Source organism: Mobula birostris, chromosome 30, assembly GCF_030028105.1.
Source record: "Mobula birostris isolate sMobBir1 chromosome 30, sMobBir1.hap1, whole genome shotgun sequence".
NCBI lineage: Eukaryota > Metazoa > Chordata > Chondrichthyes > Myliobatiformes > Myliobatidae > Mobula > Mobula birostris.
The window spans coordinates 14,239,016-14,252,440 of NC_092399.1; the positions used below are offsets into that span (position 1 = coordinate 14,239,016).

General features: G+C 40.9%; 1 protein-coding gene across 5 annotated transcripts in view; it reads left to right on the plus strand.

Moving 5' to 3' along the window:
* The window catches only part of LOC140190656 (protein argonaute-1), an 87,794-nt gene that overhangs the window by 53,504 nt on the left and 20,865 nt on the right, over positions 1-13,425 (plus strand). For all 5 annotated transcript variants that reach the window (XM_072247424.1, XM_072247425.1, XM_072247427.1 and 2 more), the window contains 3 exons: positions 923-1,056; positions 5,921-6,105; positions 7,113-7,272. In XM_072247424.1, coding sequence (XP_072103525.1) covers positions 923-1,056; positions 5,921-6,105; positions 7,113-7,272 — 479 coding nt within the window. The remainder of the gene's footprint in view (positions 1-922; positions 1,057-5,920; positions 6,106-7,112; positions 7,273-13,425) is intronic.

Genomic DNA, 13,425 nt, shown 5'->3' on the forward strand with positions numbered 1-13,425 from the left:
TAGCCTATCTTTAAGTCTCATCCTTGCTCAGCTCTATATTTTAATTGGTTGAGTGCTAAATGGGTAATTCATTCGATCATAGCTTGAAACCTATTTTTGAACTCGTAAGGAGGAGGCCATTCCTGGTGGCATTGCCCTGCTAAACCACAGCTGATGTCAGCCTGAGAACAAGCCCACCATCCCTGTTCCACAAGTAGATTAGTAAAAGAAAAATATGTTGAATCATTTTCTGACATTTTATGCTTTAGATTCTTCTGGGTCAGTGAGGCTATGAATAGAGTGGACAGTGTATGTTAATAGCCAGTGGGCTTAAGAGGCATTTGAACATATTTATTTGATAGTGTTTAAGCACTTGTTTTTACCATGCTATTTATCCTTCAGTATGTATACTAAGTGCCAATTTTTTCTTTTTTTAATCTCACATATAGAATGCTGTTTTTGAAGGAAGATGTTAGTTAAATATAAACTAGTTATATTAAATGGATCATCTTCCATTTCTTTTTGCTATAGTCAAATATTAGGGCACTTATTAAGCTCAAACAAAAGCACCAACGTGGACAGAGGTGTAACATAGCACATTTAGACATTAATTATAGCATCATGGAATTGTAACATGGAGAGGCATTGCTCCATCACCAGATGAAACAGGATGTGAACACTTCATTGTTAGAAACTGCTGTTTGACCTGTGAGCAAGGAAACAAAAACAGAAAATTGAGATTACACTGAAGTGATTTCTGAAATATTATTGATGATTAGGCCAGTTCAGCAGTTGGTTCTACAACAATTGCTAATAAGCTTTCTCCATTACGCCTGTAAGTATGTCTGTGGTCTACTATTGGAAAGCAGAGAGACTGAAAGGCAGGGTCACCTTTAATTCTACAGAAGTCCATCTTAAACTGTTTATCATCTGTGTTTCATAGAATCGAGCAATTGCCACGCCGAACCAAGGCGTGTGGGACATGCGTGGCAAACAGTTCTACAATGGGATTGAGATCAAAGTCTGGGCCATCGCCTGCTTTGCACCGCAGAAGCAATGCCGGGAGGAAGTGCTAAAGTATGCATGTTTTTAATTCATTACATGAGAGAAGAAGACTTGCACTTTATATCGTAACCTTTATTTCCTAAGGATATCCTAAAGCATTTCTCTCTGTCCATTCATTTTTCACTTGTATGCCACATGATTTTTCTGGGTCACTGAAACTAATGCTCAGACCACACAATGTAATTAGTGCCCAATGTGGTCCAGAGCCATTTTCAACATACTTCTTTGATTAAATGGTTAGGCACTTGTTTTTTTTTTATATAAATCATGCTATTTATCCTTCATTATGCATCATCCTCTTCAGGTGTATGTAGTTCTTGAAAGGCTGCCTAAAGACCTTTATTTATATGCTATTTACAATAGTGTGGAACACTGAATCCAGTGAGTTCCAGTTAATTGGGACATATCTGGACCACAACATTTTGCCCCAATTAGCTGAAGTTTCATGGACATAGTTAAAAAGGTGTATAAAAAATATTGTTTAACTGGGTAACAAATTATGTATTTAAATTAAATACAGAACAAATTAGAACATGACCAGTACTTCTACAGCACTATAAGACTGTGTTTCAGTTCCTTATAGTTATCGAAATTCATCCAGTGTATGCTGCTGTGTTCTTTTGATTGACTGTAAATAAACAAAACCAGCGCAGACACTTAGTGCAGATAATGGCCTTCCTGCATGAGGTAGTGTCTTAATCCAACAATAAAGTTCCTAGCATCCTGTGTAGTCATTAGCTCAATTTCAGATGTGTCATTTTCATCACTATTTTCTACCTTCGTGCTTTGATACAATGGTTTTATTGAGTACATCTCCCAAATCTTCAGTTTAATTTTCATGCACGGTTTCTGGCATCTCCAAGCCTGAAGCTTGAAACAACAGTGAGCAAAACATTTCTGAATTATCTTACCTCTTATCAAGCGTGCAATTTCAGTACTGCAGTTATCTCTGCAAACTGACTTTGCGTGATGTTAGGTGGCAGGCTTTTAGTTTGGTCCAGTAGGGTAAATTTTTTGATTGGTATCAAATCTTTATGTGGCAAAGGTGTAAAATTTTTCAAAGTCAAAATTTAAAAAAAAAACAAAATCACCACTTTTTAAATCTGCATCTATTAGCCCAAATGAATAACGTAACACAAGAACATGCGACTGACCAACATTCCCTCAAATTTTTTTTTACAGCTACACAGATCAACCATTGCTCTGAAAATTTTTACACAGCTTGAAAACTGCGTGGCATTTTAAATGTTTGTTTTGTAATATGCATACTATGAATATTTAGAATAAAAATTGAAAAATCACATTTATATTTATTAATTGAAAGGTATAATGAAATACAGTACAACAAAGAAACTTGCATCTGATGAAGTTTTCTCATCTGTTTTTTCTCAGCTGCGCAGCAACAAAGGCTATGTGCACAGGAGCATTTCAGTTACTGCGTAGCCGTGAGGCCTAGAGGGAACAGTGCAACTGACACTATTTTTAAAACTGCTCACTCTAAGCACCGTGTACTATCTAATGTTTGGCAACAGTCTCCTGCCAATTAAGCAGCATTTTTTCTCCACTGGTTTTTGCTCTCTAAGAGTTATCCCAAATAAGCAACTGCCCCCATTAACCTCGATGGGCCACTTAAGTAGATTGCACTGCGTATTGAAATATTGAAGTGTTCCAATAAATAGGATGAGTAATCAGTTTAGCACTGTTGGTGGAGGGATTAATTATTGGCTAGGTTGTGGTGAGTTGTCCATTGCTTTTTATAGGTGGTTTCATGGGATCATACATATCGATCTGAGCAAGAAAGTTCAAAACTATGAGAATATCAACATCAATAATGCAAGATGGAGAAATTACCAAAGTTTTACAGGATGATGCAACATAGATACAAAGCATTGGGCTTATTATGTCTGTGCCAGCTGTGTGCTTAGAACTGTCCAGTTCACCAATCCCTGTTCCTTCCCCTTATCCTTGTAAATATTTTCCAACTGTCCAGTCCTCTATGATTGTTGATATTGAATACGTGTCCGTCACCTTTGAGGCTATACCTTACAGATCACCACAACTTGAAAAATTATCTATAAACATCTTTCCAATCTGATTATTTTGACAGTCATTTCAAATTCTTATGTTACTGGAAATTGTGTTACTTTAATTTAAGCTTTTCATAATTTTGGATTTCTCAAAACTCTTAACTTTTGCTGGTCTGTGGTCTCTCACAGCCCCATGGTCCCAAGTTCATTCCTAATATATTCAGAGTTTGCCTGCTGTCTTTTCCGGCATTGGTTTCTCCCACCTTCTCTTTCCTTGGTAACCATAACATTCGGTGTAGGAGCCATGTAGCTATTTTCTGTCTCTCTGCATTGTATTTTCTGTTGTATGTTTATTATGGATCACAGTAATTTGTCACAAGTGTTGGGGCAAGGTAGAGGCAAATAAGTATTGTTACATGTTCATACTTTGTTCCAGAGGGACAACTGGAATGATTTTTTTTTGTTACCTGCTTAAATACACTTAAAGAACACTTAAGTCTGTTAATATTACCACTTGGAGCATTTATTTCAATATCGCTAGTTTTATGTCCTTTATTTTTTTTATTGTTACAAGATTGTTCATCTTTGCTGGTTTCTTATTAAAAGATTGAGCATACTTTCTTCAACATTACAACTTTGTTATTGTGGAAAGCGCATCATGCGGTGTCAATCCCGTGCTTAGTCTCTGAGCAGTCTTGTTTTTGTTTTATTCTATCCCATATTTCTGCTGTCTGCTTTTATTGCTCCAAAGTACTGTTCAATATTGTTGATTTGAAATGGTCACAATCTCATTATAGGGAAGCTTGCAAGTCGTTTCCTCCCTCATACTGAAGACTTGCAGGTTAATTGGCTACATTGAAATAGTGCTCAGTGAAGTTTAATGGCAAAACTAATCAAAGGGGATTTTCTTTGATATATCATACGTTCTTGCAACCTAAGCTCTGGCTATTTCTGTATCATGTTTATTATCACTGCCCTATTTCGTGAAATTTGTTGTTTTATGATAGTACATAAAAATTACTATGGTTACAATAAGAAATATAAAATAAGTAATTTAAAATGAGAGCCAGACAGTGAGGTAGTGTTCATTCAGAAATCTAATGGCAGAGAGGAAAAAGCTGTTCCCAAACCCACTGAGTGTGCGCCTTCAGGCTCTTGTATCTCCTTGCTGATAAGAAGAGGGCATATGCTTGGATGGTGAAGTCCCTAAGTGATGTCTTTAGACTGTGGGAGGAAACCGGAGCACCCACGCTGTCACGGGGAGAACATACAAGCTCCTTATGGACAGCGGCAGGAATTGAACACATGTAGCTGGTATTGTAAGGCGTTGTGCTAACCTTTACGCTACTATAACCTATTCTTTCTCGCATACCCATTATCTCCACTGTACTCATGGCAATTTATAGTAGCCAGTTAACTTACCAGCTTGTCTTTGGAATGTGGGAGGAAACTAAAGCACCCACACAAAGCCCACATATTCATAAGAAATATCCAAGCTCCGCTCACAGCTGACTAATAACTAGCTTGCTTTATCATTCTGTGTTTTTAGCGGCCTTCTTAACTTGATACTTTAAGATTTCTACACCACTTAATCATTTGTTGCTACTATCTAAAAAATTTATCTGCTATTGCCCCTCCTTGTATCTACCTGTGTTATGAATAATTAGTTGTATATGCCTGTTTCATTTGTCTGTCCTGTCCTTCAGTAGTCTTTATATTTACTTAATAATTTACCATATCATCTGCAAACTTTAAAATCATCATTTATTTATATTCAAGCTCATGTCGTCAAAAAGATCAGAGATACCAGTATGTTCCACTTATCTCCCCTTCCCACATCACCATCTTTGTCTGCGAAACATCTGTTACGACTCCTGCTTCTGTTCTTAAGCCAATTTTTTATCATGTTGCTACTGTCTCTTTAATTCCACAGGGTTTAGGCACTTTGTCAAATGCTCATGTACAGTACATATCACTGTCATCTTTGTTATTTCATTAAAATACTTGATCAAACTTACATGGTTTATCATGAGCATATTTTTCCTGATTTTTGCTTACTAGCCTGTACTACTTAAAATGCTGATTAATTTTCTGCAGAAACTGTAACACACTTTTATTGTTTTTTTCCTGTTGGAAACCGTAACGTTTTGGTTTAAGTGAGTGGGGGTGTCAATCTTTAAAGAAATGACCATGTTCTATTTTATATTTTATCTTAATTACTACCTCCCTTTATTGTTCCAAACTATTATCCGGTATTGTTGCTGAGTTCAAATGGTCACATTCTCATTACAGGACAACCTATAGGAAACACTGCAAGGGTTCCAGCTCTGTGGGAAAAGGGTGGATGGGAGTGCAGCTCATTAGGCATTAATTCAATTTTGAAGATGCATGAAATAGTTTCAATGCCTACATTTGTGTCTGCTCTCTTTGGAAAGAGCAACTTCACTCAGCATATAAAATGTGGAACATGATTCCTCTTGTGCACAGCTCACTCTTCTGTTCGATGGTCTGTTGGTATACCTTTGTGGTTCTTTAGCAATCAGCATACTAAATTATAACAGCAAGTTCAAAAGGAAAGATTATACATCATGGTTATGAACAGTTATTGCTAGTTTTAATCTAATTTCCATACAGAGAGCCATAAATGTAAGGAGGAAAGTACAACTCCTGAGAGTAATGCAGTAACAGATTTTATGACAAAAGAACATTTGCACAACAGCAAAAGCTTCCCATGAAGCTTGAAGTTTAAGCCTTTTGTTTTGAGCAATCAAATTACAATCACGTGGTGTTCTCATTGAAAATTGTATTGTTCAACACAACATTGAAACTTATGGCTTTCAATCATACAGGAGTTTCACTGACCAGCTGCGGAAGATATCTAAGGATGCAGGGATGCCAATCCAGGGACAGCCATGCTTTTGTAAATACGCACAAGGAGCTGACAGTGTGGAACCGATGTTCAGGCATCTAAAGAATACCTATTCAGGCCTCCAGCTTGTCATTGTTATTCTACCTGGGAAAACACCTGTCTATGGTAAGAAGGGCAAAGGACTGGTGTAGTTCTGAGTCAATTATACAAGAGGTTCTCTAGCACCACCTGGTGACAAATACTGATCAATTTCCTCTCATTCTTCCTTTCTGTCAATTATGGATGAAGTAACTGATTCATTTTCCTGCAGCCATATTCTGTGGGTTATATTCTGTAACTGTAACTACCTTTGTATTAAAAAATAACCTGAAGCCAAGCACATTTACTCAGTCTATTGTCAAGTTCTTGCATCAGGATGCTCTAAAATTCAGTCCTTGTAAAAGCAGGTGATATCAGCGGGGCATGCAAATGATTTATTAAAAATAAATACAAACCTCAGGTTTACAGAGGAGCAGATTGGATTGTATTATCTACCATAATTGCAAAGCACTAGTGCCAATTGTAAATTAACCTGCAGGCTCTGGTCAAATACAGGATTAGGACACAATTTTAAATTTCTCTTAGATTCAGGTAGTTTGGTGATATTTAACATTACAGCTTACACTTCAAAGGCTGGCCATCTGTAATAAGTGCTGCCGCATTATCAAATGAAATTAAAAAGTACGCACTAGATTCTGTACAAAGAAACAGTTAATGCTTCAGGAGGAGAGAGGCAGAAAGAATAAAATTAATATCTGCAGCAGGGTATGCAATTCTTGTTGCCTGTGGAGGCATCTCTTTGCAAATATTGATAGTTTCAGGAGTCAAAAAGTCAGGAGCGATTCTTTCAATCTATGTTGTACAGTACTTTTATTGAAAATTATGAAGCCTTATCTAACATCTGCTAATGTTAGCTGAGTTCTTAGTATTCTCAGGTGAAAAGCTCAGACAATTTATCCAGTAAGTCATTACTTCAAACAAGCATATAATAATTAACAAAATCTAAGAATTATTTTCAAAATTTTGGTAATGAGAGATCTGTCCTATTAATTTAAATATTCCCAATAAACAATAACAATTACAAAACTATATTACCTGCTTTGTGACAATGATGTTTTTCTCCTCCTATGCAGCTGAAGTGAAGCGTGTAGGTGATACTCTTCTTGGTATGGCCACACAATGTGTTCAGGTGAAAAATGTTGTGAGAACATCTCCTCAGACACTTTCAAACCTCTGCCTGAAGATCAATGTGAAATTGGGTGGAATCAACAACATTCTAGTGCCTCATCAACGGTAAGACTTGTATTTCATGTAAGTAAATTAACATTAGTCTAGTTGGTATTAAAATTGATAGGCAGCTAAAACAACAGTTTTGATATGGACTGTGAGAAATTCTCTCCTTTGTTCAAGACCCCACTTATGACTAGAAAACATTGAAAGTTCTCATCATTGTGCTCATTTTATGGAGGTTCTATGGGCCAATTTACAAGTGCTGGATGAAAAACCCGTTTACAGAATTTCATGTGAAATCAAAATGTTTTATTCCTTTAAACTCTTTGTCAAATTGAAAAGATGAGGAACGGTACAGCTGACGGTGGGGTATATCATTAGCACACTTAATTCAAAACCTTTGCTACCTTTTTGGAAGCTCACAAAATGGCAGGTTTTCTTTAGATTTTAATAGTGACTATCAGGTATTTGTTTATCTGGCTATCTGGAACCAGTCATAACTTCCATTCCTCTTTTATTCTCCATGTGAGAGTTTTATAGAATTGACTGTGCTTCTTTCATTTTGGAAAGGAGAAGAGGAAAGCAAATGAAGCTTTTCCACCATCTGTATGTTAAGAAATACATCTTGGTGCTTTTTTTTGGTGGACTTTATTTTGGTGTGTTTCCTATTTCAAAGATGTTCTAATTCGTGAAATTGTGCAAGATCATAACGTGTGACAAGCTATATTTTGACAGTAAATTGATTCATGTGACACGAGAAATTCTGCATTTAAAAGTTCCTATATACAGTAACTTTTATTAGTTGGATGAAGTCTCTTCTTAGAAGTTTGGTTAAACTGAATGTTAAAATGTACTTAATTCTAGAGATCTCCACGATGTTGATGCAGAACGATGAATTTCACTGCATGTTTAAATGTGCATGCGACAAATAAAGCTAATCTTATATCTTCTATTTGTACCTGATACTGGAACATGAAGCTGTCAGGCAGGCTGACATTCTTATCAAAACTGAGATTTCTGTGGAAAGCATGAAAAGAATGATTATAATTATTTTGCCCAACGTGAGCTCTATATTTAAGGTCATATTTGAAGACCAAGACTTTAGACTAAACATAGAGCTTATGGTTTACTAATCTGCAATGATCCTAATATGTTTCCAACACATGGATAACTGCAGAAAACCCTTGAGAATTTGCAGGAACCTCATTGATGATATTGTTAAGGGTTTTCGGCAGTTATATCAGAATTGTAAAGCTAATAGCATCCTTTATCACACCACTGTTTCCAGGATCAAAGTCCTGATCGCACTCAGATGAATGGGCCACATGATTCACATATCTGACTTTAGTCCCCAAAAGCAAGTACGTTGAGCCCTGTCATACTAAAAGATTTTATAACTAGAACAAAGACATTGCAACACTTATATAAAAAAAACTCACTAAATTTTATAGACTCCTCCCTGGGGGAGGAATGTAACGTTCATACCAACACTTATGAATCCCTCACCATTGACTACTGAAACAGAGGAGGAGCAGCCTTGAAGGTGTGAAAGAGTGACACAGAGCTCAGATGCAAATACTGCAAAGAGTGTACAGCATTCCAAGCAATGTCAAGCAAGAGAAAATCTGCAGATGCTGGCAATCAAAGTAATACACACAAAATGCTGGAGGAACTCAGCAGCCCAGGCAGCACCTTTTGGGGAAAGAAAGTATACAGTTGATGTCTCGAGCTGAGACGCTTCAACAGGACTGGAAAAAAGAGATTTGGAGTCAGAGTAAGAAGGTGGGGGGAGGAGAGGAAGAAGTACAAGGTAGTAGATGATAGGTGAAACCAGGAAGGAGGGGTTGAAGTAAAGAGCTGGGCAGTTGATTGGTGAAGGAGGTAAAGGGCTGGAGAAGGGGTAATCTGATAAGGAGAGGACAGAGAGCCATGGAAGAAAGGGAAGGAGGAGAATCGCCAGAGGGAGGTGATGGCAGGTAAGGAGATATGATGAGAGAGGGAAATGGGAATGGTGAAAGGGGAGGGGGATTACTGAAAGTTTGAGAAATCAATGTTCACGCCATCAGGTTAGAGACTTCCCAGGCAGAATATAAAGTGTTGTACTTCCCACCTGAGTGTGGCCTCATCGCGACAGTAGAGGAGGTCATGGTCTGGCATATGGCAATGGGAGGTAGAATTGAAATGGGTGGCCACCAGAAGATTTCACTTTTTCTCAGCAAAGCAGTCTCCTAATCTACGTCAGGTCTCACCAATATACAGGAGGCCACACTAGGAGCACCAGATGCATTAGATGACCCCAGCAGACTCACAGGTGAAGTGTCACCTCACCTGGAAGGACTGTTTGGAGCCCTTAATGGTAATGAGAGAGGAGGTATAGGGGCAGTTATAGCACTTGTTCTATTTGCAAGGATAAGTGTCAGGACGGAGATCAGTGGGGAGGAATGAATGGGCTAGGAAGTCACAAAGGGAGTGATCCCCACAGAAAGCTGAAAGTGAGGGGGCACGGGGGAGGGGGAAGAGGTGTGCTTGGTGGTAGGATCCCATAAGCGATGACAGAAATTGTGGAAGCTTGTGCTGGACACAGAGGCTGGTGGGGTGGTAGGTGAAAACGAGGAACCCTATCCCTGGTGGGGTGGCAGGTGGATGGGATGAGGACAAACATACGTAAAATGGAAGAGAAGCAGTTGAGGGCAGCATTGATGGTGGAGCAAGGAAAGCCCCTTTCTTTGAAGAAGGAGGACACCTCATTAGTTATGGAATGAAAAACCTCATCCTGAGAGCAGATGTGGCAGAGATGGAGGAATTGAGAGAAGGGGGTGGCATTTTTACAAGTGACAGGGTGGGAAGAGGTAGTCCAAGTAGCTGTGAGAATCCGTGGCTTTAAAAGGTATCAGTGGATAAGCTATCTCCAGATAGAGCAATCAAGAAGGTGCAGGGAGGTGTTGGAAATGGACCAGGTAAAGTTGTGGGCAGGGTGGAAACCATGAAGACCCTGGAGAGACTTGTTCTGGAGCTGCTCCGGCCTATGGTCAGGCCACACTTAGATTCCCTCCCATTCGCCTACCAGCCCCGACTAGGAGTTGAGGATGCCATTGTCTTCCTGCTGAACCGTGTCTACGCCCACCTGGCCAAGCCAGCGAGCACTGTGAGGGTCATGTTTTTTGACTTCTCCGGTGCGTTCAACACCATCCGCCCTGCTCTGCTGGGGGAGAAGCTGACAGCGATGCAGGTGGATGCTTCCCTGGTATCATGGATTCTTGATTACCTGACTGGCAGACCACAGTACGTGTGCTTGCAACACTGTGTGTCCGACAGAGTGATCAGCAGCACTGGGGCTCCACAGGGGACTGTCTTGTCTCCCTTTCTCTTCACCATTTACACCTCGAACTTCAACTACTGCACAGAATCTTGTCATCTTCAGAAGTTTTCGGATGACTCTGCCATAGTTGGATGCATCAGCAAGGGAGATGAGGCTGAGTGCAGGGTTACGGTAGGAAACTTTGTCACATGGTGTGAGCAGAATTATTTGCAGCTTAATGTGAAAAAGACTAAGGAGCTGGTGGTAGACCTGAGGAGAGCTAAGGTACCGGTGACCCCTGTTTCCATCCAGGGGGTCAGTGTGGACATGGTGGAGGATTACAAATACCTGGGGATACGAATTGACAATAAACTGGACTGGTCAAAGAACCCTGAGGCTGTCTACAAGAAGGGTTAGAGCCGTCTCTATTTCCTGAGGAGACTGAGGTCCTTTAATATCTGCCGGACGATGCTGAGGATATTCTACGAGTCTGTGGTGGCCAGTGGTATCATGTTTGCTGTTGTGTGCTGGGGCAGCAGGCTGAGGGTGGCAGACACCAACAGAATCAACAAACTCATTTGTAAGGCCAGTGATGTTGTGGGGATGGAACTGGACTCTCTCGTGGTGTCTGAAAAGAGGATGCTGTCCAAGTTGCATGCCATCTTGTTAATGTCTCCCATCCACTACATAATGTACTGGGTGGGCACAGGAGTACATTCAGCTAGAGACTCATTCCTCCGAGATGCAGCACAGAGCGTCATAGGAAGTCATTCCTGCCTGTGGCCATCAAACTTTACAACTCCTCCCTTGGAGGGTCAGACACCCTGAGCCAGTAGGCTGGTCCTGGACTTATTTCATAATTTACATATTACTATTTAATTATTTATGGTTCTATTACTATATTATTTATGGAGCAACTGTAATGAAAACCAATTTCCCCCGAGATTAATAAAGTATGACTATGACCATGAAGCTGGAGGCAAAAGTTGATGAAGTCAATGAGCTCAACATGGGTGCAGGAAGCAGCACCACTGCAGTCGTTGATGTAGCGTAGGAAAAATTGGGGAGTGATACCAATGTAGGCTTGAAATATAAGGTGTTCCACGTAGCAGACACAGCTGAGACTCCTGCGAGTGCCTGTGGCTACTACACCTTTTGTTTGAAGGAAGCAATTGGAGCTGAAGGAGAAATTATTGAGTGTGAGGACCTGTTCCACCAGATGAAGAAGAGTGGTGGTGGAGGGAAACTGGTTGGGCCTGGTGTCCAGAAAGAAGCGGAGGGCTCTGAGGCCTTCTTGATGGGGGATGGAGCTGTGTAGGCACTGGGTATCCATAGTGAAAATGAGACAACCAGGGCGAGGGAGCATTGAAGCCATTGAAAAGATCAAGAGTATGTGAAGTGTCACGGGTATGGGTAGGAAGGGACTGAACTGGGGCGAGGGGGTGCAGTGGGGAATGAAACAGAGTCAAGGTGCGCAGGTATAAGTTCAGTTGGGCTGGAACAAGCTGAAACGACGGAAGCAGGGTTATGGATCTTGGGAAGGAGGTAGAAATAGGGGGTATGGGGTAAGGGAACTGAGGTTTGTGCCAGTGGATGGGAGATCCCCAGAGTTAATAAGGTCAGTGATGGTGGGGGTGACAATGGCCTGATGCTCCTTAGTGGGGTCCTGTTCAAGGGGTAAGTAAGAGGAAGTGTCCGAGAGTTGTTGCTGGGCCTCAGCAAGGTAGAGGCCAGTCTGCCAGACTACTACAGCACACACACACACCCCTTCCCAAATCTGTGGGTTTGATTGTGAAGTTAGGAGAGTGGAGAGCAATGCATTTGGAAGGAGTGAGGTTAGAGTTGGGGAAACGAGTAGTAAAGTCGAGAAGGTTGATATCTCATTGGCAGTTAGCAATGAAAAGGTCTAGATCAAGCAGTAGACCCAGAGCGGGGTGTCCAGGAAGGGGAGGATGGTTGAAGATGGAAGAAGGGATCAATGGTGCAGGCTAGAGAGTCCTTGCCAAAGAGGTAGGCATGGTGACAACAGAGCAAGAGCTCAGCATCACTCATGGAGATGTGGGTGCAGGGGGCAACAGTGAGGCCCTTGCTGAGGACAGATCGGAAGGGAAAAGAGGGTTGGTAGTGTCTGAGGAGAGAGGAGAGTAGGCATGTTCAGAGAAGGTGTGGTGAGAGGAAGATGGAGTCTCCAAGGACCCAAAAGCTGGCGGAACCCGAGAGGCATGGGATGGCAGAGTGGTGGTGGTGTAAGTGGAGTCTGGGGTTCCAGCGCAACGTGTAATGGGCCAGACTGGAGGTGCTGTTGGTCATGGTCCAGGCTGGAGTCGGCGGTTGCTCAATAGGCACTTCGAAGGTGTCTGGGGTTGTTGGAACCTGCGTTGATGGCAGCGGAGTCCCGGTTCTGAATCTGTTCAGAACTGATTGTTAGAACTATTGAGGTCGACAGCAGGGATTGCGGTCTGGACCCATATTGTGAGTCCGTTTTGCCGAGCTCAGTCCATCAGAAAAAGCGGGATCTCTCGGTGGCCACCCATTTTAATTCTGCTTCCCATTCCCATTCCGACATTTCAGTCCATGGCCTCCTTTGCTGCCGCAATGAGGCCACACTTGGGTTGGAGGAACAACACCTTACAATTCCATTTGGGCAGCCATCAACATGATGGCATGAACATTGATTTCTCAAACTTAGGGTAATTGCCCCTCTTCTCTTCCCTTCCCCCCTTGCTCACCAGCGACTGAAGAGGCTGGTCCCATATTCCTTTGCAGAACTAGAAAGGAAGTATCTCTTCCTTAACACTGAAGGATTACATGAGAGAGAAATGAAAATATACTTAAAGATTTTAAAAAGTCCATGCTAATACATAGCATCTGTCATTTATCAGTAAGTTTCTGGTTAGTTAATCCATATGATTATATAC